We start from the raw sequence: 28,000 nt of genomic DNA on the forward strand, positions 1-28,000 counted from the left end.
ACAGTTATACTTACTTCTAAAGTTAAGGGAGTATCAGCCTGCAAAGCTCCCAGACTTGCTCCTGGGTAGTATGGGACCATTACATATACCAAAGGATCAGACTTCAACGACCAAAACAGAAAATAAGAAAAATACATTGCTTCAAATATCAGGAACAGTGGCAAGTTCAATATGCAGTAAATGTGTGATAAATCAGTTCATTATGTTTACTGAATAGACAGTTTATCTAAACTTAGAAAGGAAATATTTTTCTGATTCAATGCGCTAATTTTAAAAAAAGTTAAAGCTTTAGGGTCCTACTGCAAGTCTTTCAGCTTAAACCAGAAATCAAGATCATCTATTTGAGTCTTACCTTGCAGAAAAGAAGAAACAACAGTTGTAATAATCCAGATTTCTCCTTCTGCTGATCCCACACTTTGTGATACTTGGCAACTCGTTCTATCACTTTGACTTCTGAGTTTACATCTACAGAGTACCCCTTAAAAACAAAACAGATACCCCATCTATTAACTCCTAATGCCGATAACATAATTAATTTTGAAAAAAATTAATGCAAAGAAATACTCATTGTTAAGATACCATCAAATAACTTCCTCTTCTAGTTAGCACAAAACTCAATTTCAAATGTCATAGACTGTTCCCATATTTTCTTAATTAACTCTTAGAAAGCTTGTACCAACCAAACAGGAAGTGTGCCTCTGAGAGTTAAATAAGCCAAGTCAAAAGAAAGAAGAATATTTACAGCTATACCCCTATAATACTAAGCCTCTGCTTTCCTAATTGCCAGCAGACTGGTTGAGATGCAGAGCAAGGAAAAGCAGCAGTTCCTGAAACTTCTCAGTGAAATCATCAGAAAGGAAAATCAGAATCTGCAAAAAGAGACAGGAATAATGAACAGGAAAAAAGGTGACTAGATACCAGAAAGAACAGACAGTTGAGGGGAAGCACTGTGCAAAGCAGTCCTCAGAAGTACAAAAAACTCAGCAAGCAACAGGGAAGCAATCCAGAAGGAAAACAACGCTTTGTGTTCTAGAGACACTGACAAAATAGCTGCCATCAGAAAAGGGCTGTTAAACACAGGGATATGAAAGGAACAGCAAAGTGCATTAATAAGCCAAGGCCTCACCTGCAGTGCTCACTGGAAGCCAGTGCCAACATTACCTTTAAAAGAACCTTCTGGCCCTCAATTTCTGAGCACACCAAAGGTCGCTTCGTGCTCAGTTTCTTCACAGGCTCAGCATCCAAAAGGTCTCGATCCAGGCTGCTTGTCAGAAGTCCCCCAGAGTTCTGAAGCACATGCACACACAGATATCCATGGTAAGGACGTGGCATTTAACAGCTGCCAAGACCCAAGAGGCTCTGACTACCTCTCCTCTTGCTCGATCAACTTAGCAAAGCACAAAACCAGCTGGGATACACTAAAAAGTTACAGCATCTGTTACCGAGAGGCTGGCCATGGTGAAGCAGAAAATGAAATGCATTGCTTGAACATTTCCCAGAAAAGGGGGAGGAAGAAGACCATGGTCAACAATGCTCAGGGTATATGTCCCCCAAATGGACAGAGACTGTGCAGAGCATTGCTGGTGCAGAGTCTTGCTAGCACCCATAACAATAAATGACAGTGCATTCAAACATAACCTCTGCTTACCATATAGTTTAAAATTCCTATTTCTGGATAAAGGAGTGGTAACTCTGGAAACCATTTCTGAACCAAGAAAGCAAGCTTCTCCTAAATGAAGAAAACAAGACCCACAGCTTCAGGTCATTAGTTTTGGGCACATGTAAATATCCACTGACATTTGCAATGTATAACCAGAACATTCTGAGTACACTAACCACAACTGTACCTCCTCCAACATCTTCAAAGTAACACTGCCATTTGTTTGTGTGCCTCCAAACACACGACAGCAGTTCAACATGGACAAATTTTTTAAAGCTCTGATGGTGGGTAGCATTAAAGCCCCAAAAAACTTATGCACTACCAGGGAAAACACCTCATCTTTTCTAAAAGAGACTTTAGTAAGCCTTAACAAAGGAAAAAAACTTCATTACAGGTTAAAAGCAGCAGAAGACATCCATTTCCAGACCCTAAATAGCTGTAATGCTGCAAGGTCACTTACACACAAATGCTATGTCTGCAGAGGAAGGTATATCACCACCACAAATGTTGGTGCCTTTCTACTTGCTCACATGGCCATGGTTTCTAATGCTTTGTCACATACAGAGGACTTGAAAAAGAGTGATCTCCTTCACTTCAGGATAAAAGCTCATTTTAACCCAGCCATAAGAAAATAGTTCCCCTTCTGGCAAGAAATTGTTCTTCAGCAACTGAGCTTACACTTTCACCTGCCACTCTCCTGGGCTGAGAGCTACAGCTCACATTTTTTTCTACCTCACACCTTTATAGAGAGGGGAAGGTGGGGAAGGTCTGAAGAAACTATGTTCAAATGGACAAAATACATCAGTCTCCATGCCTTCTGCCATAGGTTTCACCAAAAAGAGCCATCTAAACTTTCAACACTATAAAAATCATGGGGTTAATTTCACCCAGAGCACACATTAAAGCAACTGAAATGCAGATGTGCCTCATACAAGTTTGGTTTAGTTGCTTAAGTAGTTTAATACTTACATATTCTTCTTGTTCCTTGGATATTTCTTGAAGAACCCTATTTCTCAGATCAGCAATTTCCTCTTTTATTCCTTTCATTTCATATTCACTGTAATCATCAGACTGCATTAAGAATAACAAAGTTAGCACATACTCCTCATTCTGCTGTTATACCAAACAACAGCAACCTACTGTATCAGGATTTTAAAAAAAAAAGCTTCCATAGCACAGTCTTAGAGCTGAATGTATTCTCAAATGCATATTTTACTCAGTCTCCTTGCTGGAAACCCAAAAAACTCAACCTCTTAAAACCTAACTGCCAAGAAAGGCATTTCCTTTATTTCTGTGACAGACTGAACTTTCTAGCCCTTTGCCTACTTGTTTCCTAAACTAATTTTATTTTCTTTTAATTAACAACTGCTCACAAATAATCATAACAACATCATATATCTACGAGCAGTGCCAGGTTCATCCACTTTTCTCCCATAAGCAGGCATCTTTGCAACACCACCTCACTGTTCAAGAATCCTTTCCTTGGTTTCATTACTGCATCTCATTTTTTAAATACAACTTGGAAGCTTACTACCCCTTCACAATGCTTAAAGAGAGACACATGCAGGTTCTTTTTTCCCTTGAGCATGATCAGAACAACTACAGTGTGATAAAACAAATAGCACTGAAGCTGGGCTAATGTTTACATTCTTTGTACTTCTCTAAATGGTAGTGGGGAACCCTGAAAACTAGAACAGACATGGACTTCTGTCACCAAAGGGGAAGTACATGCATTATTAACAAAGTAAAAACTTAATCACACAACCAGAAGTGTAAAAAAAGCTGGAAAAAATGTTCAAGCTGTGAGCAGCAACCATCACCAGAGGGACTTGATTTAACTGAGTGCCATGGCTAGGAACTGCAACAAAAGAGCAGCTCTGTACTGACTCATTTTTAAGCTGCTCAGGTTTAGTCTCAGGAGCTTGTAAAACTTCCACAGTTAAAGGCAAAATTGAGGTCAGAAAACACAAACTGTTCTATATAGTTACCACTTACTTGGAATAAACAAAATTAGTGTTTCTAAACCAATTTAATAAAAAACAGACAAAACCACCAACACTGCAACATTTTCATACTTCCTCAAAGTTGTTCTTTTCAACCAGCTTCCACCTTAACTGGGCCTTTAAGCTTTTCACAGTTTTCTTAATTGATAATAAGCTGCTAATATCAGGCCTTTTATTCAGCCATTCTTCAGCCTGCTGTTTGAACTAAAAGGAAGAGAAAAGGAAAAAATCAAAGTGACAAAGGGTTCAAGAATTTTATTTTAATATCCTTTAATCCAATGCACTAGAGAAACTACCTGAAGCCTATCAGAATTTAGCTGCTTCAAGGTCTTTCCCCACAGAAGAGAGGTTTTATTGTATTCCATTTTAATTACATTAATGACCTTCTGGAAAACCTACATTCTACTTAAAGCTCAATCCCCTGAAGTGACATACTACTGATTTGTAATGAGTCTACAGATTCCAGGTTCAGTGCTTTATTTAAAAAAAAAAAAAAAAAATCTTTGTATTTAACTGAAATGATGCATTGGCTGAGTTCCCAACTGCAGTTCTCAAGCTTTAGCCCAACCAACATACTCCTAGAATTTCCTTACAAAAACTAAGAGGAGAGTCTTCAAAACAAACTTTTGTCAGAAACGTTTACTTCTATAGATCAGTATGATAGAAATAAAGGCATAAACTCACCTCAACACTGGCCAAGTACCTGTTCTGTATGACAGTGATCATACTTTGCTCCTGATGAACTTTATTTATAATTTTATTGTAAACATTCATAATTATTCCCTTGTCTGCTTCATCATGCTCCTGGATTGAGTCACATAGAGGAAGATCAAAGACTGATAATCATTATTTATTTATACAAATCAACGTTTAAAATATAAAATCTTTACTGAGAAATTCCATTGTGAATGGAAAAAAATCATTTATGATCGTTTTCTCTCTTCTTGAAGAGATTCTAAAAGGGAAGTTAGCACATCAGAGTTCATCCAATAGTTTCAATAGAATAAAACTGACTTGGCCTTCTATGCAAAGTTCAATTTCAGATTACACATGCTATGAAACAGTTTTTTTTTTTAAGGACAGGATAGTTAAATACACATGAAGCATTAAAGCATGCAATCACTGCTCTAAAAGTCAATCACTGGTTCCATCACAAAGGGCTGTCAGATGCAGACTAAACTACTGGTTTGGTTTTTATTGTTGTTAGTATTATGCTACCTTAGAGGACACGTTCAACTTTTTGTTGACATGATTATTCCCTGGCACAGTACAGAGTCTCACTGAAGACAATGAAAGTACCTCAACGAGTTAGCAAAGGAAATTCTTACTAGAAAAGGTAAATAAATGGGAAAAAGGCTAAAAAGCATAGCAAAATATTACCAGTAAGGCAAGAACACTTGCCCCATGCAGTATCAAACTGATGAAAAAGTTCTCTTAACACTCAAAAAAGGAAATTTATCCATGCACATTCACACAGAGAGGCAATCACGTTATCTTCAACAGAAAGTTACTTTCCATCACCTGTATTTTCAACACAAGCACCCAAACTCAGTACAGCTCAAAGAAAGCTTCTCTGCACACAGAGAGTGGGGACACAGTTTTCCTAGTATTTCTTAGTTAAGTCAGTCATACATACAGCTACATTCCTGTAACCCAAAGCTATCCTTTGCCTGTTGCCTAAAAAAACCCATTCTTTCCTCTCTGGGGAGCAAGCTCCATCACATTTCCATAAAAAAGATGCTGCCTTGTAGTAAATAAACTCATCTAACACATTAAAAAAAACTTTTAAACTGAAATAAAAGATGTATAAAATATACAGAAGTCATGACACAGTAGGCATGATTATAACTTACTTTTAACTCAGTATCCAGCTCCTCACAAATAGCCAACTCAACCTTCTGGAGAATTTCATCTGCACTGCCAACTACTTCCTCTAAATCTGAAGATGCTTCTGACGTCAGGTCAAAACACTTCAAAGAGAAAAAAAAAAAAAAGCTTGCAACTGAAAGTAAGAAGTCAGCAAGCAGACAGCAAAACAAGCAAAAAATACACAGAATTAGCACTACTGGACATCTAATCAGGACTGCTGTTAGATCTCCTCTTTAACTGCCTCACACTTGAGTGAACAATTACTATAATTGAATTAAGATTCACCAGCCTAAAAGGAAGTTGATTCTTTCCATGATCAGGTTTTACTTCTGTGATCTCATTTTGATTTTTACCAAATATGAAACAGCAGAAGAAACTGTTCTCTTACTGAATTTCATCTCAAAAATTAACAGGTATACTGCCTACACAAAGTAATATACAAGATACTCAATACGGCAGTTTCACTACTGATGGGGCTTTCCCTTCCTATGCAGTATCCTCCTTGAGATAAAGGCACATCCTGGGATCTGTTTCACAATTTATCAAGTGTGAAATAAGGTTAAAAGATTTTACCAGGAAACCCTGAGAGTTTTCAGATAATTCAGAAATAAATTAACTTCAAGAGAAAAGATACAGCAAATGCCAGAGAAAAATCAGTAAGATGAGCTTATAATAACAATGAACATTGTTTTCAGTAAAGTTTTGTTACTAGAGTCTGCAGAAAAAGAGTTTGGTGTTACACTGGCAGCCAGAAAGGAAATGAAAATATGGTCCTGTACTTAACATGCAAGATACACAGTCATAATAGAAACCTGCAAACTCCACCTTATTTATTTACCTGTGGTGCATGTGCACTACACTGAAGACTGTGAAAATATATTGCCTCAACTTTAAAGGAACTAAAAAAAAAAAACTTCAACAGTGCTATTTCCAACAGTATGTTGCTTCCCAATGCCTGGAGTTGCATGCATCCTGGAAAGGAGACATCCACTTTCTGAAAATTCCCTTTTCTGTCATCAATTCACTCCCTATTGTAGATTTTGGTCCATGCCATATGAGATTCATTTGGACTAAGAAAGAAACAGAATCATCTTTTTACACTAAGGGGAGGGGGAAAAGCTTCAAGGAAGCATTTGCACTACACAACTGCTCACACCTTTTTCAAAAAAGGAGCTAGAGGTTAAACTGCAACAGAATAGCTGCGTATCAAAAGCTGAAATGCCTAAGATGGATAAAAGAGAATTTCTTCCTTGGTGCTCAAACCCATGCCAAGTCTGCATGTTTCCTTTGTCTCTGGACTGTTTGCAGGAAAATTCAGATTTCAAAGAAGTAGGTCAAAGTTCACCCTACACAAACACACTTTAGTTACTTTCATACACACAGACTAGCACTTTGAATTGCACCCAGCAATCACAGAAACCCACCTTCAGGTTTGTTTTCCCCCTCTAGTAACTGACCATGATTATAAACATCTGAACATAATTATATTCATTAACATGACCTCTACCAAATTCAAACTGCTGCTGAATTTTATTATCAGGTCAGTGAACACAATTATTCCTGAAAGTGTCTGGGTACGCTCTGGGTACAAAAAATATAAGGGCAGAAAACCTATTCAGAAAAGGCAGGTCCTTTTTGGGTTACATACAGTTCAAATGGGCAGAAAGGTTATGCTGACACAAGCTGAGCACATTTACACAGAAGGGCAGCAAGAAGGAGATCAAAGAAGCTGGGCCTGTAGGCATGCAGGGACAGCAGCTTACAGTCTTCCCAGAAAGGTTAAGAGTCCTAAATTCAGCAAGAACATAGATATTAAGCACAGAGACAGGAAAGCCATTCAGTTATATCACTCTTTTGCACTTTCTTTACAAGCAGAACTCAATAGATGGTAACCCACTTCCACCATCACTTTCCTTTTAAGGCAAGTAACTCCCTCAACACATAGAATGGTACTGCAGAAAATACTGCAAGTCGTGCAAACGGAAGTGAACAATTTACTTGTACAAATTCTCCACACTCAGCATTTAAATGGGAAAAATAATTCTATTATATATGTGGCTGCAACTTGTACCTAGATCACATCAAGTCAGACTGGCTTCTTTACAGTGATCTTTTATCACCTCTTGCAGTAGAATTTATGAACTAGAACCTTTTAAAATCTTGTCTTTTTATCTAAAGGCCACTTGAAAGAACTATTTAAAGCATTTCAGTCACATAATGAACAGATAGAGCACACCCATAAAAAAGTTAAACTTGCATAAAACAACTGATCTTTATACAAAATACATCCCTTCACAAGAAAGCATAAGCTCTGGCTCACAGCGAAAGTACAGCAAGAATAAAGGTAAATTAACACTCCTTTCCTCAGTGCATTACCTTCCCATCTGTATTCAGGCATTGTCATTTAGTGCCACTGCTCATATGCACCATCTCCCTGCCACAGGTAGTTGAACCTACTAATGCCCACTCTTCACAAGCTCGTATCAGTATCACACTTGATCTTTTTCACCAACAGGAAAGATCAACTGTTTGCCTTACCTTTAAGGTGCCACTGAACCAGTCAGCAAGAGTTTGCAGAGCTGTGTCTGTATCATTTCTGACAGAAATTAATTTCTTAACTTTAAGACTCCTCCACTCGAAGAACTGTTGAAATACCTCCTCACACTCATCTGCTTCAGAACCTTGACCGTACACCATCTCCAAAGAAGTAGACAGTTCCTGTGCATTAAGTGAATAATAAAAAAAAATAATAATAACACCAAGTTTGTAAACCAGAAAAAATATACTATGGGGGTGCTGATCGACAGCCAGCTGAACATGAGCTGGCTGTGTGCCCAGGTGGCCAAGAAGGCCATCTCCATCCTGGCCCAAATAAGAAACAGTGTGTGCAGCAGACCAGGGAGCTGATCCTGCCCCTGTACTCTGCCTTAGTGAGGCCACACCTTGAGTACTGTGTGCAGTTTTGGGCACTGCAGTGTAAGGACACTGAGGTGCTGGAGAGGGTGAAGAGAAGGGAAGCCAAGCTGATTAGGGGTCTAAAGAACAGATCTTATAAGGAGATGCTGAGGGAACTGGGGCTGTTCAGCTTGGAGGAGGCTGAGGAGAGACCTCGTTGCTCTCTACAGCTACCTCAAAGGAGGTGGTAGTGAGACAGACACTGGCCTCTTCTCTCTGGTGACCAGTGACAGGACAAGAGGAAATGGGGTAAAGCTCCACCAGGGTAGGTTCAGGTTAGATATTAGGAAAAATGTCTTCACAGAAACAATGGTGAGGCATTGGAACAGGCTGCCCAGGGAGCTGGTAGGGGCACCATCCCTGGAGGTGCTCAAAAGATGGGCAGACAAAGAGCTAACAGTGGATGGTTTAGTGGTTAGGGGTTGTATGGTGGACTGCTGGACTCAATCTTAGAGGTCTTTTCCAACCTTGATTCTATGATTCTGTTTATAATAATTAAAATATTTAAAACAGAAGACTTTAGCACTGCCTGCTGGCATAAATTATTTCTACTATAAAGGCATCTTTCTATATCAAGTGATGTCTATTTTACATTCCACTTCCTCTCAGACCTAGGGGCAGCATGTCTACCAGAAAATGCAGTGCAGAGAAGGATTTCACACAGAAATCACAGAGTCTGATTTCTCCCTTTAAAACATGGAAGGAAAAGACATCACAAAAGCTTAACATCTTACAAGAAGTCATCTGTACTCTAGTTTCCTCTTCCCTATGGATTGGATGTACTCATCAGGATAGAGAGCAAAATGGGGTTCAATTTATAATGCTGATGCTTCTCGAAGAAATGCTCCGATTCAGAAAAAAAGTGAACAAAATGAGCTTGTACTAAGAAAAAGTGAGCAGCCAGACATCCAAGGAACACCTCTGGAATGATCCCTTTCTTGAAAAGTCATTAGTCAAATCTCTTCTGATGTGCCTTTGTCATCACTTGGATTCCTAGGTGGAACAGCAATTACCTAAGTGTCTGACAGCTGAAGGCCCCTGAAAAAAGTTTTGCAGTCTGTAAACTTGTATTTCCATCTAAAAGCCACATATTCTGCAAGTATATGGAGCTTGGAGTCCTCCTCTTTCTGACATCAAACTCAAGTGCTATACATATGGGAAAGGCATTGAGGTTGAAGATCAAGGTAAACAGAAACCACTTTAACAATGGGGAGATTGTGAAACGAGCTGAAGAACAAGGAAGATCTAGGAAGAATGTATCAGTGAATCACCAGTGGAGACAGCATCCCAACAGAGAGAAGCCTTTTTTGCACCTGGGGGGAAAGTCCTATGATGACAACTATCTGAGATCTTCATTGATGTTTACGGGCAAAGAGCTGTAGCTCAGAAGAGAAAATTCTCTCTCAGCAGTGGGATATCACTGAATTAACTTGTGCTGTTGTAATAAACCCTTCAGCTTTCAAAATCCATTACTTTATTTATCCACACCATTCCCAACCAGATGACTGAAGAAACCCTGTGAAAGACTGCTCAAAGTTTGCTTATATAGAGCATTTGACTTCTTTTCCTTTTCTTGGATTCCAGGACACTTGAGTTGAATCTCAGAGACCCTTCCAAACAACATCTATGTCATGTAGATGAAGAAAAAGACCAAATCACCTCTCTCTCCTCCTATTGCAAGAGGTTTTCATCTCTGCATTTCTTCAGATTCAACAGCAAATACTATGGAAAAAGCAGTATGACAGAACTTACTCGTCAGAAGCCATTCAGGCACTTGAAATACGCAGGTCATATGAGCAACCAAATTAAAACAGGCTGACACTGCTACCACAGGCCAGAAGGTGGCAGCAATGAACTCCCCTTGCTGTGGACTGCAGCTACTGCAGAGGTGAGAAGTTCCTTGAGGACCGAATGACCTCGTCAGCTCTTACATAAAACTGCAACCAAAGGTTCTTACTGATAGTTGGTAAAAACTTATTTCTGTTTCCCTACTTGGAAAAGCTATTTTTGTCTTCCAGCTCCTGGTACGAGAGGCTCATCAACATAATTAAACCAAAGCCCGGAATTCACGTAGCACACCAGCAGCATTTCAAAAGTACCCCCTCGAGTATTTTTTTTAAGCTATTAAAATTTCACTGCAGTACAATTATCTATGCTTAATGCCTACCATCTAGTGGATGAGCACAGCAAAACCTTTAAACACACCAAAAGAAAACAACCACGAAAGAGAAAACCCTCCACATCACACCAGAACTTTGTCTGGAGGAGGGGGAGACAACACAGAACTTCCAGTGATAGAAAGACACCTAGTATCTTTTTTAATTAGACACCAGTCTCCATACCAGACTAGAACCAAAAGCTAAGTGTATCAAAGCATTTTTTGAATGGCATTGCAAAATAATTCAACTGGTAACTGAGTAAGCAATTCCATGAAAATGTAAATGCTTCAATTTACAAATGCTGCTCTAACTTTATGTAAACTCAAGTGCAGTCTGTAATCTTGGTGATTCTTCAAAAGAACCCAGTCTCGTACATATGTGGACAAATACACATCTGGAATTTGTACAGATAAGCTGTCAAATTACTGCCAACCTTTTTTCCTCTCTTCACATACACTTGCACAGTCAAAATAAAAAAAGTAGTATTTCTGAAGTTAAAAATAAATTATTTCCAACAGCAAAGGCCAGAAACACAAGTTGGTAGTATTTCTACTGGTAAGGTCCTCTTCAGAAGTTCTTACTGCCCCTACAGAGCCTACTTTCCTGTGTATTTGCCAACTTGCTGTTGTTGGTTTGGCTGGGAGGGAGAGAAACTCTTGGTATACACATGTGCTTCTGCAGTGCTTAACCCTCACCTTTAAAAAAAACAACAGAAAATGTTTTACACTGTGCTACACCAGTTAAAACTACACAGCCATCTTAAAAGAGAGGGCGAGCAAAGTGCATAAACCAACCAAAAAATTCAGTGCCACAATTTGCAGGATAGCTGCAATGACTCTCTCAGTATCACCTGCCTTCTACTACATGTGCTTTGTGAAGTCTTGTTGGTCATGAAACACAGAACCAGAAAAGATGTTGCTCAAATCCAGGATAGTAACTTGCCTCTAGAAACAGAACACCTATGAGACCAGTATCACAAGTAATACTGACAACTACAGCTTCTCAAAGACATAAAGCTTCATCTCAGAAGTGTTACTTAAAGCTTCATCTACTGCTGTTGAGGTCTCTAACTACAACATGTTTCTAACAACTACAAACCACCTTCCACACGTTCTCAAGTGTTTTTGAATAACATAAAAACAACCTCCTTACCTGTAATGTTCTTGAGCGCTCAGTCAGGGGCAGTTGATCTACTTCCAAAATTAATTCTTCTGCTGCTGAATACAAGTTTCGCTGCAACTCATCTCTGTTGGTGATCAATTCATCTCTTTCAGCCTATGCAGAAGGAAAAGCAAGTCAGGAACTCACACAAATGCCACTTACACAATGTGGAAAGTGATACAGAAAAATCCCAAACATTTAATGCCTGCGAAGTATAAATACTGCAATACATGCCTGACTAGGAATGAGTGAAAAGGCAAATTTTCTTTTGAATCTCTGCTCCTGTGAAAGGCGCTCGTTGCACAAATACAGACATTTTTTCTATTCTGAATGATGCTACATTATCAGATAACTGGAGAAGTTTCTGCATGACTGCTGATAACCAGGGGAATCCTAACTGTTACTGCAAAGTTAAAATTTTCTCATTTTCCTGCAATTTTAACTGTATTTCAGAAATTAGAATCTGGATTATCTACACTACCATACATGCCAAATTACAGCCACAAAGTGAGACTGCAAAAGATCTCTTGATAGAAAATAATACTCAGTAATGAAAAGAATCCTTTTACCACTTTTTTCCTCACCTTCTAGCAGGAAAGATCAGTGACCTGTAAGCTCCTCACTGCTTACCTGCAGTAAGAGCATTAAACTAAAGACAATTTTCTAGAAACACAAACTTTCCCTTGAATGACTGGCAGGATTAGTTCTGCTAATGGGAGAAAAAAAACCATATTGTGTCCCTGTGTGTCCCCTGCCCATGGCAGGGGGCTTGGAACTGGATGATCTTAAAGGTCCCTTCCAACCTTGAAAATTCTATGATTCTAATTCTATGAATCTGTATTTTTATCAGTCAATACCTAACAGATGCTCCAAAACCAAACCTTTTGAAATGGATGAAGCAAGTTACTCAGAAGTGCAGTGCTTGCTTGCAGTGTTCTTTTCAGCAATGAAGCCTAACATGCCCACAGAAGTATGAAAATATTTACAAACATACAAACATACAAAAAATATTTACAAAACTACGGCTTTGCAGACCTGCTGGGAAGATTTGCTTTTCCTTTCTACATCAATCTCCAGCAATAAAAGAGTAAAACTACTTCAGTAGCTGTAACATACTGTCCTGACACATCCTCACCCCCACCCGAAAAAAAAAGATAATCTTGCAAAGTCCAGTGAGGAAGGCATTAGTAAAAAAACAGAAAACAACAAAGGATTTGACCATGTCACTAATACCATTTCCACATGGAGCCAAAGAACAGTCAATGAGCACTTCCTACTAGCAAGCAAATAAATATATATGTTTATATATAAATATATCTGTAACATAAATATATATACACAAACACAGGCTCTCAGACTTTTAAAATTTTGTTTATCCAGTGAAAGTTTATAAATTGATTTATTCAGGAGTTTGTAAATATCCACAGAAAAGAGACTAGACACCTTTTGCCTCTAGCAGACAAGGGCAGAACAATTTGGAAACTGAAAGATGGGCAAACTCCAGCTAAAAAAAATAAACCCCAAGTTGCAGCATGTACTGTTTAAAGCTTACATTGGCAATTGAACAGATGTTGTAATTGGGCCAGACATTAGCAGGCTGGATGACAAAAAAAAAAAAAAAAAAAAAAAAAAAAAAAATCAATGGATTAAGTTCTACTATAGTTCTACTTCATTAAGAGTGTTCTTTATGACAAGGAGTTCTTACTCCTTTTTAAGGTAAGATTTCTGCAGAACACTGCTTCAAAAACAAGAGCCATACAGACTTAATGTAATGGAAGATTCAACCAAGGCAACTAAACTCAAATTTACTGCAGTGTTTGAACTGGTATTGATTGAAGTCTACACATGACTAAATGACAACCCAGAAGCTCAAGAGCCACAGGAGAAGTATCCCTCCAGTGTCTGGCATTTAATTTCATCTCTGCAGTTCATGGCTCAGATAATGCCTATCATTAAATAACAGTAACTTTAGAGGGCATTAAGTACACAGGCAGTATTTTAATAGTCTGCTTTACAAAGATGCAAGCTCATCACTACAGCAAACAGCAGAATTAAACTCATTTAGAACAGGCTAAAGGCTTCTCAAACAACAAAATTTAGTTTGTGTCTTATTCATCTTATTACCCTCAAAAAAAACCAAAACAAAACCCAGTAACAACAAAAAAACCCTAAAAAACCTCCACACAAACAGCCACCAGATTCAATCATACCAAATGCCAGGTTAGTTTACCATCTTGTTTCTGATTACTCCAGCAATAGTTATGAAAGTTCGTAAGACTAAGATATATATAGTGCAATCACATCACCAATGCTTTCTTGCTTTAGTGTGATTTATTGGTCTCATAAGCATGAGAAAAAAAATTAATCTTCCTTCACAGGTAAGTTCCAATCCATTTTTAGAGCCTATTTCTACTTTTGGCATCAGTTTTTAACTTTCTTCAGTTCAAGTTAATACTTTGCAATATATGGAATAACTTAAACTGGGTCTAGCATCAGTATTCTCATTAAACAGCTCTATTTATTCCACACTCCTACATTTATTTATTTTTTAATAAGCAACTGAATCGTTCCTATTTTTTAAACATTGGTATGATTACTTTTTCATCCTTCCCACAAAAAAATGTTGGATATATACACTACAGTCTCCAGTAAGTTTCTAAACTGAAATAATAAATTAAGTGACACATCCGTAAAACACTATCTACAGTACTGATAAGTCAGTATTTGTATTACATCCTATTACTGTATCTGCCATCAGGAGAACTTCTCATTATCCCTGTTTTTCCATCTGTAAAACTGCCACCCTCTCAGTAATATTTCATAGGAAAGTTGATTAAGTGATCAGCACCACTACCTTGCTATTTGGACTGAAATTTCTATGTCAAATTCTATGATTAGTTGAGAATATGTCTTTAAGCATTTCCACTGAAGATTGAACATCTTTTTTACTTTCATTCAAACTATGCCCCAGGGTCTACCCCCAGTTCACTGTGTAGCTTATGTTTTCAAGACAGACATTACATAAACACTTTCTTAAGAACAAATGCTCCAGTTGCCCATCCTCCTTTTTGGAACAGTATGTGGGAGACACACAGTTATAATAAACCAAATAAGACAGCAGAGACAATGAAAACAAAAATGATGCTATTTTCTCTGCACTCAAACTTTATTTGTTTTACTTCCAACTGTGACACTTACTGAAGATGTCTTGTTTTGAGGAAAACTTCAGATGTTAACTTCTAAAAGCTTACAAATGAGACTTGTGGCAGTGAAAGAGGGCATCAGCACTTCAGGGAGGTTAAAAGAAGAGCACCTTGCTTGGGCAACTGAATAGCAAGATTTAACTCACTAAAACCAATTTTGACAGCTAGGCTGACAGACTAAGTTTGTTTACAGTCTGCTGTAGTTTAATAGCCAGCTATTTCATACATCTGTCTGGCTTCACTGGACTCCCAGTACACTGGATTTACATGTAGCTCATTTTAACAGAGCAGAAAACAAAGTTAGTGACATCAACATAGTCAGTCACACTATCAAAAAATATTTGTTAGCGTATCTGCAGTCCATATAATTGAAGTAAGGATAACAGGCAGAGTAGCAAGCACACCCTTTCACTTTGTGCATCCTGGACACTTCTCCTGTACATGAAAATAGTAGCCAAGATTTTGAAGACCAAAGTCTTCAAAATACTTAAGACAAATTCTGCAAAAGCCTTGTGTTGTCCTGCTTCCAGCTGCTACTAATTCATATTGAAAAGTAAATTAATTCTTCAAAGATCTCTAAATTTCTAAACACATTCTCATTTGCATACCCTTTGCAACACTCAAGAACTCTGGGAGATATATGACATTTAGCAGAACTCCCATCTTCTTTTTTTTTTTTTCCCATTTAAAGTATTTGTGACAGTACAAAGCCAACTTGCTCTCTTTAGATAACAGGGATTTTATTTACAACTGCTCTTGAAAGTCACAAGATGCCATGCCACTGTTCATTTACACCTTAGCTCAGGCAACCACCAATGATGTCAGAATAGGCAGGGGGAATGCCAGAAGTGTGTTGTTCATTTCTGAAAAAAATGAGTTTTCAAGTGATGTGGAATATCACACCTTGTCAGCACAAAACAGAGGGCTACATGAACAGACATGTGGAGCTGCCAGAAGCAGCACAGTGCTGTAAGCAAAACTTCAAGTATTTTGGCAGTGCAATGCACTGCAATGCACCATGCAGACACAACTTCATTATTAGCCATTCACAACTGAAACAGGTGACCATGTCCTGACTAACATGTTAAAAAAAAATTAGTCCATCAGAAACACCTCAATTGCTCTTTGAGAATGAAACCTCTTCTCACGACTTTTCTTGTGCAAGTATGATGATCAAAAGAAAAAAAACAACAACAAAAACCACACATACCTCAGTGACACTAAAGCAACCTTGTCCTCTATTGAATAAACACTTTGAGACTCTCCAGTCACACCACTATATATCTGCATCTGTCCTAACTCTTGTCCACGCTGAGAGTTTTCTTTCCCCTTTATCCCCAGCCCAACCAAGTCAAACTGGACAAGGGAGGCAAAAGTTCTAAGATGGCTTTGTTTTATTCATCTGCTGTTGTTCAGCAAGGCTTGTGGACCTGCTGGAGCTCAAACACTCCAGCTGAGCTCCAGCTAGTTGCAACTGGTATTATTTCACTTGGGATCAGGAATTCACCCAAGGGAAGTTTGTCCCAGTGAATCCCTAAGCTCCTGGGTACCTGGCAGTCATAGCATCACACAATGTTAGGGGTGGAAGGGACCTCTAGAGATCATCTAGTCCAACTCCCCTGCCAAAGCAGGGTCACCTCGGGAAGGCTACACAGGAACTCATCCAGGTGGGTTTTGAAAGTCTCCAGAGAAGGAGACTCCACAAGCTCTCTGGGCAGCCTGTGCCAGTGCTTGAGTCTAGCATTCTTCTACACATTACACCCCTAAACAAGTCACAACACTAAAATACCACCTGCTTATTAACACTCATCTTAATGCTGTCAGGTTTAAACATCTGACATCTAGTTTCTAGTAAGCAAAATAATTTCTTTTTCCTACAACAATCAAGTGTATGCCATGCTAAAGATGTTCTAATATTTTTACCTGAACTTGCTTGGGTTCATATCTTAGCTCATCATTTCTAGTCCATTTCGTGAGCCGTTAAATTCAGTGTAATGTTAATTCTGTGTAATATAAACCCAGTGTAATGTTTAAAATGTTATAGGTTATACTTGAAAATAGTCACAACACATTTTCTGTCATTCTCCTAGAGGCTCAAGTATCATCCCTTCCCTGCATTACCACGGTGGCTGCCACTGACCCAGGAACCTCCCAGTTCCCAGAAGAGGCATCGCAGCCCAGGCAGGCGTTTTCCGACGTGTGGTTGCAGAGAAGCTGCAGCAGATGGCAGCTTTCCCCTGTACAACTCCACCTTCCTGTACAACAGCATTTGCCTCCCCATGAGAGGGAGGCATATACCAAATAGTGGCATGCTGCTTTAACAAGAGGTTTTAAAGACAGACGCTGCAGCTGCAGAGCTGAAGCAGTTTCTACGATAGTACAAAAGCCGTTTAGCTACCATGTTCTGATTTCCTTAGATTTCTTTACAAGATCCAGGGTGTAACGTTATCTAAGCGAAGGACAGGTGTTTCCACATGCTTTCCAGCCACACTTGTAAAACTAAAGCTGGCTGTCAAGAACTGTTAAATTATAGCTTTTGTAAAAAAAGTAATTCCAACCTACCACGTTTGTGCATAACTGAATCCTCTCTTGAGCTAAGTCATACTCTGACCAAATCTTCTGCAACTTTTCCAAGGAACACGGAGCAGTGAGACATCCCTCTGTAACCACTTCTATGGCTTGTGAGAGCTGCTCCTCAAAATGACTGCTCTTGTTTGAATGCCTAAGTTGTAAGGAGGAAACAGCATTTTACCAGGATTTTTCTTCTTCCAAGCAATTTAAAAATCAATGCTATTCAGATCCCTTGAGCATACAGATTTTGAGCTAGCACCTGCCAGGTTATTAACCTAGTTTCTTCCAAAAGTAGAAGTAGCAATTTGTCTCATTCAGCTATTGAATCTTTTATTGCAGAAAGAAGGACCAAGAATATTCATTATACCTTGGTACTGACAAGGTTGTACACAAAAATTTGCTCCTGCTTTTAATTCCCCCCTTGATTTATTTTTTACTCACCTTCTACAAACACATACACCGATACATACAATTTCTTCTTAAAACGAGTTGATGAGTCATTTCTATTTCAGGTCTTCTCACTGAAGTTTTATCTAATGGGAAGGGCAATTTGGGCTATCCAAAGAGATAACACCTCACAGCCCATGGAACTCTGACTGCCCAGTTACTTGTAACAACTAGCTGCATTTACTAATTAGCATTTCCTTGAAGACGTTGCAAGAAAAGTTTTAATTACAGTTATGGGTAAAGGAGCAGAAGTAACTGAAGTCAACTGGCATTGAGAAGGAGGCAACACAAATTCCAATGTGAGCTTCCGAAATGCTCAGATTTCAGCCTTGCTTTTGGGAAATACTCCTCTCTGTATAGAACACTGAATTTTTCCTTGAAAATTAACATACAAAAAAACTTTTGGGAAACAAAAAAAGCATGCATGCCTTTAAGAGACAAACAAGGCAATGATATATAGTACTATATTAGGGAAGAAAAAAAACCAAAACAAACACATACCTAGCTTCTTTCAATGCCTTCATCTTAGCAGCCAGACTCTTCATTTTCATTCCAATGAAAGTACGTAAGGTTTCCTCATACCTTTCAACAGTTTTTCTGGATGCTTCTTTCTCCCTCTGAATCATTTATCATTTTTGGAGCAGTGTTTCAACAAAGAGAGGTAAAGATAAATCAACTGTCAAACTAGTCAGCCAGGTTTACTAACATGCAGATCATAACTTAGACTTTTGGATACTAAACACATGCAGGCATATACACACACACAGAGCTGGCCCTCTTCAAAATACTAACAAAACGTCTAGAAAGACATACAAACCACTGAGAATAGTTTTACTTTCTTTAATAGCTTCTTAAAGGTTAGTGGTTCATTTCCTTCCTCTCATTTCAGTAGTGATGTGTTCAAGTGTGTTTCTTCAACTACTCCCCACTTGCTATCAAGTCATGGAATTTTTTCTTTCTTTGCTGAAAATTCCTACCCATTAGCTCAGGGAAATAAAGTCCAAGACCTCATTAAACTTACTTCCATCACTACCACACTTCAAAATGATGGAGCAAAACAAGAACTCTCACCATATGTACAATCATCCTGACTGTCTCACAAGGAACAGTCTTAAGACAAAAGGAGGAATAATCTTGACCCAAAAAAAGCCCACACACATCAGGCTACATTCAAGGGGCAAACTAAATCTAAAAGCTCTCATAACATGGGGAATGCTTTTATAAACTCCCCTTTAGGAAATAAAACACTGTCTTCAAAGTCATTAGCCTTCCAGACTCACTATCTTTAAAAAAACAAAACAAAACAAAACCCCCCAAAACTCAAGGATTTAAATAGTTCTGTATTTGCAGATGAGTGCCCAAAGTTTCATGACTGCAGAGGGTTTTAAATATCCCTTAAGGTCACCACCACACATCATCCTTCCACAACAAAACACTGCCTGCATTTTAGAAGGGATCAAGTATTTTCTTATAAGAACATCCACAATCTTTTCTTTTACAGCAGTTTACCTGCATTCAACACAAAGAAGTAATTAGAATTCATAGAAAAAAAATAATCAGACTATAGATAAGAAATGCTTCTATGAATTCTTTGCACTGAAGTTTTTTTTCTCAGCTGCAAACATGCACTACGTTGCTTGTTAATTTAGTCAGCATATAAGTCCACAAACATCACTATCTTTAGTTGATGGAATCTGTGCACTGACAGGTTAGTATGTGTAGAAACACAGGATTTCTAGGTATAGATGACTGAGTAGCAAAGCTGGTTATGAATAGTTTTATTCCACAAGAAAGAAAAAGCAGATTTTCTTTTGTATCTGTAGAGATAAAAGTTTTCAAAGTAATTTTCTGGACTCATGCAAATGTTGCATCCTTACACACAAGCTCTTCTTACTACTGACATTTTTGACACTAAAACATTCACAGCATTTTTAAGCCTATCAGTAATTTAGTGCTGTCCTTCTCAGATAGTGCTAGGAACTTCCTCCATAAAGAAACATAAGCAGCTTTTCTATTAAGAAGCAATTAAAGAAATACTGATTTTTTTAACCTGTTCTAAAATTCCACAGCTGCTGTGACTCTGTGGTGCTTAGGGATTTTCAGCTCAACACACAGAAAGCTGTTTTTCCCTTTAAGCAAGTGAAGAGGGTCAAGAATTACAACCTTATATACAAAGCATGTTTTGTAATCAGAAAGCACAAAACTCCATGTCCAAAATTAACACCAGCAGCCCAACCAGCAGTTGTATTAAGTGCAATGCAGGGCTAACAAATACACCACAGGGAACTAAGGTCCAACCTGGACTGCAGAATGCATGGTGACACACACTGACAACACCTCCCTGCACCAGGGCAAGACAAATCTTCACTCAACCACTTTAATCCTTCTGTACTCCAGACAACAGCACACAGATGGACTGCTGCATGATGAAACCTTTAGACAGCAGTATTATCAGAAACACTCACAAGCAGCATCTACTTTGTGTTTCCACATACCTGAAGTTCATGTTTCAGTTGTTGAACTTTCAGTTCTAGATCCTTCTGCCTCTGCAAGAGATTTACATTCTCCCTTCTGAAATTTTCTTTCTCTTCAGAGAGCTTCTGACCTGGCCTTATTTGTGCCAAGCTAGTGTCTGACACTGAGGTATGAGCTGGCAATTTTTCCCTTTTAAAAATTAATTAAGAGGAATTAAAAAACAAACAAACAAAAAAAAACCAAACACACAAAAAAACCAAACAAAACCACCAATACTCATTCTTTCATCCTACTGTAGTTCATGTTATGACTACAGAACACCACACCAAGGCTACAGAAACACCTACATAAACATGCTTTACTTCTTTGGAATTTGTATCCCTCTCCACATCAGCCTTTACAAACACACTGAGGACAAAACCAAATAATTTGAAGAAAACCTTTAAGAAGTTTCCAGAGACACTAATCCAAAGATCTTTCCCATCCAAAACCCATCTTACAATGCCACACTTCATACCCAGAGAAGTCATGGTCCACTGTAATTCAGACCTTCTACCTACTAAATACACCAAAGCACTTTAAGGCACCCCAAAAATGGCAGCAATGGGCAAAAAGTTAAAAGACAACAGAATATACAGAAATGGAATAGAGAATCTGCTGTCTGACAGCTGCTCAAGCCAGTCAGGATAGCTTTGTACATGAAAATATTTCTTTTTTAAATACAGATTCAAGACGTATCTATAACAAAAAAAAAAAACGGGCAGATCAGAGGCACTTTACAGTAAATTTAGACTTTTTTGAAGAGCATCTCATTTCATTTTAGTATTTAACAGCACAGACTTGCCTAAATCATAGAATCATACTATTTTCAGGGTTGGAAGGGACCTTTAAGATCATCTACTTCCAACCCCCTGCCATGGGCAGGGACACCTCCCACAGTGATCTCAGTGTAAAAGAGATATGAACACCAGGCTGGTATGTGTAAGGGGTGTGTCCTCAAGTGATTTATTAAAACATTTGAAAAAATCAAATTATAGATGATTAGTAAATTCAAAACTTTTTTTTTTTTGAGAGTGTAACTTCTTACACCATCTCAACTTTCTGAATGTCAAGTACCATCTTTCCCACCCACAAACATTTTTCTCAGCAGCCTGTTGCCATGGCAATCCTAGCAGCTGTAGTACAAGTCTCTTTAAAAAGATTTCTGACAACTTTAACTGCCAACTTACCACTATCTCTTGTCAATGTAATTACAAGTTGCAGAGATGTCCTTATTCCCTAACGCTTACTTCAAACTGTGAATTGCTGTCTTTTATTTCTTACAAGAACATAGAGTTATGGTCCTACACAAATAAATCACCAAAACATGTTTGTCCTGCTAGGTGGTATACTTGTACATTCCATATTCACGTCCAGTTAGTTCTTAATAGAGTTCAATAAGAGGACAGTTACAAGAAGTCTTAAGGATGAACCTATGGAAATTACACAGATGCTAAAATGAACATCACTGCATGCCTAACACTGCAAAATCTGCTAGATACTCTGCAAACTTTGCTTTCAACTAGGCTTTCTGGTATCCTCTCATCTACTTGCTAGGTGCTACCTTCTTTTTCAAAATCCTGCATGCAGATGTAATAACAGTCTGCCTCTGGAAATCAAATGATAAAGAACAAACTATCTAACTTGCACCAACACTAATGAACAGTTTCTACAGATTAATGTCCTACTTCCCATCAGCACAGCACGCACAAACATGCACAAACACACAGGCCCATATATACAACCTTTCCACTCAGTATCATCATTACTTAATGCTGGAAAGACAGAAATTTAATTTATTATTTTACATGTTCAGTTCTCCCTCCACCTTCTCAGATACCCGCATCTCAGCAACTAAGCTAAGCAGATCACTCATACGAAGTTTTCTATGGGGTCCCACTTCCTTACTTTGGGCCAAACACACGGTTTCCAGTAAAATACTGATTCTTGGAGCTGGCAGCTACGTGGTCAAAGCGTCCTTTTGAAGCGCTGTTCAGCGCACGATCAGGCCTGTTAACCCACAGTGGAACTGGAACTTTTAATTTCTGATGTTGGTTTTGCATGATGTCTGCTTTCCTGTATTCTGTGTCTGTAGTGCTTCCTGGAATTGGGCACTTTTCAGCAAACCCTGCCTTGGCCACCTCTTCTCCAATATCTGTTTTTTCATATTCTGCCTGGACAATAATGGTACCATCTTCATGCTTGGCTTTGTGATGTATTTTTATTTCTTTTTCAAAAACTAGGCTGCTCAAGAACTTCTTCCCCTGTAAAATAAAAATACACTGAAGTTGTGTACTTTGTCAACTGAATACTTTGATCTGAAAGCAGCTATATTTCTCCTAAGAAAAAAAAGGACACGTTTAAGACCAAAATGCAAAGAGCTGCACAGGTAAAGCTTATGCTTAACATTTATTCTGAAACAAGGCCATGTCTCTACAACTACAACTGTACCTGGTCTTCGTGATCAATAGCTCTCCCTCAATGATCAGATCTGAAGAATTTGGTATCATTTGTATCTGACAGAAATCCAAAGTCCCATTAATTCACAAGAGAAGCCAGCAGGCAGATTATCCAAGTCTTTCAGATGACACTAGACCAACTATTTGTTATACAAATTAATTTACAAAAATATTTTCATTATTAAATTAACAGCCTTTCAATATGTGGTCCAGAAGCTGAAATGGAACACAGCAACAAATTTAATTACGTGTATCTACCTTGTGGAAATTTACCTTACCAAAATTACTCACTTAAAAATCTGGAAATGCCAGAATTGGCAATTATCAGTTTAATCAGTAGTAATATCAAAGACAAACAACTTAAAAAGACTGAGAAAGGCACTCAAGACCTTTACACAGTATCTGAAAGGAAGTTACCCTTGATTCACAGGGTTTTTCTCTTTTTGCTCCACCACTTTGGAAAACAAGCTGGGTTTGCTAAAAATTAAGAATGGAAGGGCTGAGGACAGGAAAGCTACACCAAGCAAGCATATAAAGCTTTTTTACCTCAAGCAACAAGAACTGATGAAAAAACAAACAACACCCAAAGAAAACAAAACCCAGGGAAATGTGAACAGGTATTTTTCACCTGTCTTAAGTAATCACATTAAGCAATGCAAATAGGACCACAGGGATAAGACCATACAAAAGGGTCTCAGCATATCTGCTAAACTAGAAATGTGACATGGCAAGCAGGACAACCACTTCCAGCCTCCTCCTTAAACTGCTGCTCCCAAGCCACCAGCTGGTGAAGCAGACTGCCAGTGACAAGCCTCGAAGCAGCACATCACCAGTACTATAAGCAGTATCCCAGAAAGGGATAGTAATAAAACTTGAGGCTAGTAAAAATCTCACCACTACTATAACCTGACCAGCAGTAACCAGCACCACTCAAGAGGGCTCAAAGCTTTCAACAGTCCTGTTGGCATCAGCTCTTGAGAGTTTCATGTTCATTGCTGTCCAGGGACAGCAGGGTTCAACTACCATTCACATTCACCTACAATTCTCTCCTGAACAAATCTGTGCAGTACCCCAGGAATGGCAGCATTCAAACAGCTCACAGAGATAAGTCAATTTATTGCAGGTGGTCAAGGAAGGTATTTTTCTCTCTGAAGGGAAAGAACAAGAGATGCTGGGTTTCCTCAGCACCAGAAATAGACCTGAGGCTCTAAAGACAGAAAAAGCGTACTCTAAAAATCACCTTCCAGCACAACCTGAACCATTTTTGACAGAACAATTTTCGTTTCTAGAGTATGCTCAGGGCAATAGATCAGTCCCTCCCAGCATGTTCTGCCTTCACAGTTAAACACCCTGCTCTTAGAAGACTCCACCTGGTGACACTGTTCTGGTATTTGGCAGCATCTGTTACAGATGACATCATCTGCTTCAAAATCTGTTACTAACCTGGTCAAACATGTTTAAGTTCTCATCAGTTGATAACCGCAGTCCCCAGAGCCTGTACTTCTGAGCAACACTTGGACATTGCAAGCTTGGTGGAATTTCAACTATGTCTGATCTATTCAGAACCTCAGAATTTCCAAAGTCGATGTATAATACCTGACACTGCAACAATAAATTAAAATAAAAATCAGCAGAGGTTACACAAACCTGCAAAACATGCAATGATAACTACTGGAATAGAAGCATTTTAACACACCTGCATGTTGCAGAGATCAGAATATTCTGTACTAAGCCTACACATCCTTCAGAGGAAGAAGCTGAGAGAAATGTCTTATGCTGGCACTAAACTAAGAGCTCTGTGACAAAACTTTTAAGCAACAAAACAGATCTTTGCTGGAATTTTTTTTTTTCTGTAAGGGATACAATTAAAGAGCAAAATAAAAGACTTTCTTCAATTGACAGCTATGCAATCTAGTATTTCAATGGCAACCAGCTTGATTGGAAATTGCCATTTTAAATAGAAGTATTATTGTCTCTATCAGTCATCTAAAAATGATTAACAGTTCTTTCTGGTCATTTGCATCTTTGCTAACATGTCACCCGAGGGCTGCCATTTTCACCACTTTTAAGTTTAGAAATTAAATTATATTGCTTAAGAGCATGAACTACCACTCCTGAATTTACCAAGAGATTTAAACAGCACTTTACAAGTATGTTATGTTTTGCTAGCCTTTTCATCAGCATTTTCCAAAATTACAAGTCACCTGAATTTGTGTGCCACATGTACATTCACTGAAATGCACACATACAGCCAGCTTTCAAAAAAAGGAGCTGCATTGATTCCTATCATCTAGAACTGATACACAATTAAAGATTTTTTGTAAATAGTTCCTGCCTTTTCATGGTTGATCACTTGCTGTACCATGCACCTGTACCAACATTTATCTTCGGAAAAACAGGCAGCGTAAATCTGAAAATTAGGAAAAAAGATCAAGAGTAGCATTCTGAAAATATAAGCACACATCAAAATGGCATCTTTAATACATTACAAAACTTACTTTTGTACTATCCTACTATTACCCCAACAGCAGCCTGAAAACAAAGTAATTCAATTGATACCCTATCTCTCAATACAATACATGCTAATGCTTTGCAAACAATTCTCTACTCCAAAAACAACAGATCAAATTTAAAATTGCTGCTAGAAAAACTCATTTTACACAGCAGGCTCCCCTGGCTTTTCTGTTAATGTGTTGCTCAACATTTTCTTGACACCAATGGCTTAGTAAGCCTGAAAAAGGAACAGGCCAGTCATGCTACAAACATGCTGATTTTGCTGTTAGTGCATTTTCTTCCTGCTCAAGAGGAATTAAGAAGGTCATTTACCTGAACAGACAGTTGAAGCAAACCATTTTTCAACCCTTTCATTGTAATAAACCTTCAGTAGTTCACACACTAAAACACACATTGCCATTACTCATTAAATACATCCCTGTTACCTTCTTAAGAGTACTCTGTCTGAACGTTTAACATTTCAAGTTTTTGTAAGATCTTCCGCGCTCCATGAAATGGAACAAAGAATTACTTCTCTGAAAAAGCACTGCTCTCTTGTGAAAGATAGTCCACAACATATACTGGACAATAAAAGAGAATTCAGTGTACTGTGTGTTACTTTCTTCTAGTAACTCCCTAATGTTAAAAAAATGCTATGGTTGCAGAATTTGAAGCGCAGAAAGATTTAGACTTGCTCACACGAGCTGGGCATTTTCTTTAGGAAAAGCAGCAGTTCTTAAATAGATCTTAAGAGAATATAGCTCACAGCATAATAAAAAATCAAGAAAACACTGAAGAAAATAGCTGCATAGAATTAAGTCTTCCAGATCAGGGTGAAAAACAAACTCCACACATGCACAATCTCCTTACCTTACTAAAATCAAGTTTGCCAAACACTGCATTAGCCCGAGGACAAGCTTCTGACAGCGCATAAGTCAAACTCAAGAGGTCATTTGATCTACTGACATTCTAAGACGTGGAGAAAAATGAGTCACTTTCAGTAGCTTTGTGATAACTTAAAATTAAATCAAATCCCAAAATTAAATAAAAACTGCTGCCCTCCTGTTGAGACAAGTAATGCTCCACCTTAAGTTTTCAGTATTCATCTATTTTAGTCATACTTGTAAGCCTGCTCTCATTTTCTTCCAAGAATCAATGAAATGGATCAAAGGCAAGTAATGTACCCCAGAGAAATGGTTTGTAATTAACATTTTTAACAGTTTAATTACCAGCTTCTGTGATCAGGATACAGATCTTGCTTATCAATCCTGCCTCACAAATTTTAAGATGTATTTGCTGGTTTTTTCTCTTTCTCTCCATAGTACAAGGAGACAACAGCTCTGGCATACCCCTTGTTCTCCTTACATGCAAGACTTCAGTTTTGGTTTGGCTGAGAGAATGAGAGCCTTTCCACTTACAATCTGGTAACTGAACCATTGTAAAACCAAGTTAATTCCAGTGACATGGCATTTATTAGACAACATTCTATTCCTAACTGAAAGGATCCGGAGCTCAGAACAAGAAACACCAGTGTAACTAAACATTTGGTTAACCTTACAAGAACACTCCTTACTTTTGCACCTTACAATATTAAATAAAATATGGTGTCTGAATCTCAGAATGCCAGGTAATAAGCTAAAGGGAAATTATTTAAGACTATTACATCTTTAAAAACCCTTTATTAAAAGAAACTGCTCCATAAAGAGAATGAGTAAAGTTTGGTTCCACTCCCCAAATAACTATTAAGAGACAGCATTACCACCTTCCACTGTCTCAAACCTATCCAGGTGTTGACTAATATGCTCACATCACCTAGCAAGGAGACCAAATAGAAACTGTAAGCTTTGGTACTCCTGGAGTTTCCCCTCTCCATGCAGCACCCACATTGAAAACTACTCAGTTTCAGGATTTTTTAACTTTTCCTCACTCACCCTTTCCAATATCCACCTGTTCATCTACACTCCTGTCCACCTACATAAAACCTCAAGGACCTTGCATCTCTGAAACATCTCCATGCCAAGCTTACTGAAACTGCTTCATGCTCAGGTGTTAAGAGGGCAAGGCATACACCCCCAGCTCCTCCTCCAACTGCCTCCTACAGTATCCTACAGTTAACAGCAAATACTTTAACCCACAATTTATTTTTTCAGCATAGCTTCTACCAAATATCCAACAAAACACAGCTACAATTCAGATGGATGGATGAACAATTCTTTCAGCATTTCAGAAAAGAGAAAGAGACTGCAGCTTAACAGGGCACAATATACTTGAGGTTCTGAAAGCTAAAATACTTTTTTTTTTTTTTTTCAACACCAAACACTAGATTTAGGTCAGACATTAGGAAGAAATTCTTCACTGTGACAGTGGTATGACAATGGAACTGGCTGCCCAGGGAAGCTGTGGATTACTCATCCCTGGAAGTGTTCAAAGACAAGCTGGATGGGGCTTGGAGCAACCTGGTCTTGGGGGAGGTGTCCCTGCCCATGCAGGGGGGTTGCAACCAGAT

The 28,000-nt window shown here is 38.4% G+C and overlaps 1 protein-coding gene across 1 annotated transcript in view; it reads right to left on the reverse strand.

Annotated features, from left to right (window-relative positions):
* Window positions 1-28,000, reverse strand: part of STK31 (serine/threonine kinase 31) — a 46,577-nt gene that overhangs the window by 10,137 nt on the left and 8,440 nt on the right. The window contains 17 exon segments of the mRNA XM_071736831.1: window positions 15-101; window positions 353-478; window positions 1,162-1,287; window positions 1,649-1,729; window positions 2,630-2,731; window positions 3,736-3,867; window positions 4,348-4,467; window positions 5,517-5,633; window positions 8,071-8,250; window positions 11,799-11,921; window positions 17,573-17,732; window positions 18,530-18,645; window positions 20,524-20,692; window positions 22,451-22,806; window positions 24,445-24,603; window positions 25,337-25,411; window positions 26,365-26,463. Coding sequence (XP_071592932.1) covers window positions 15-101; window positions 353-478; window positions 1,162-1,287; window positions 1,649-1,729; window positions 2,630-2,731; window positions 3,736-3,867; window positions 4,348-4,467; window positions 5,517-5,633; window positions 8,071-8,250; window positions 11,799-11,921; window positions 17,573-17,732; window positions 18,530-18,645; window positions 20,524-20,692; window positions 22,451-22,806; window positions 24,445-24,603; window positions 25,337-25,411; window positions 26,365-26,463 — 2,328 coding nt within the window.

The sequence above is a fragment of the Heliangelus exortis genome, chromosome 2 (assembly GCF_036169615.1).
Source record: "Heliangelus exortis chromosome 2, bHelExo1.hap1, whole genome shotgun sequence".
Classification (NCBI taxonomy): domain Eukaryota; kingdom Metazoa; phylum Chordata; class Aves; order Apodiformes; family Trochilidae; genus Heliangelus; species Heliangelus exortis.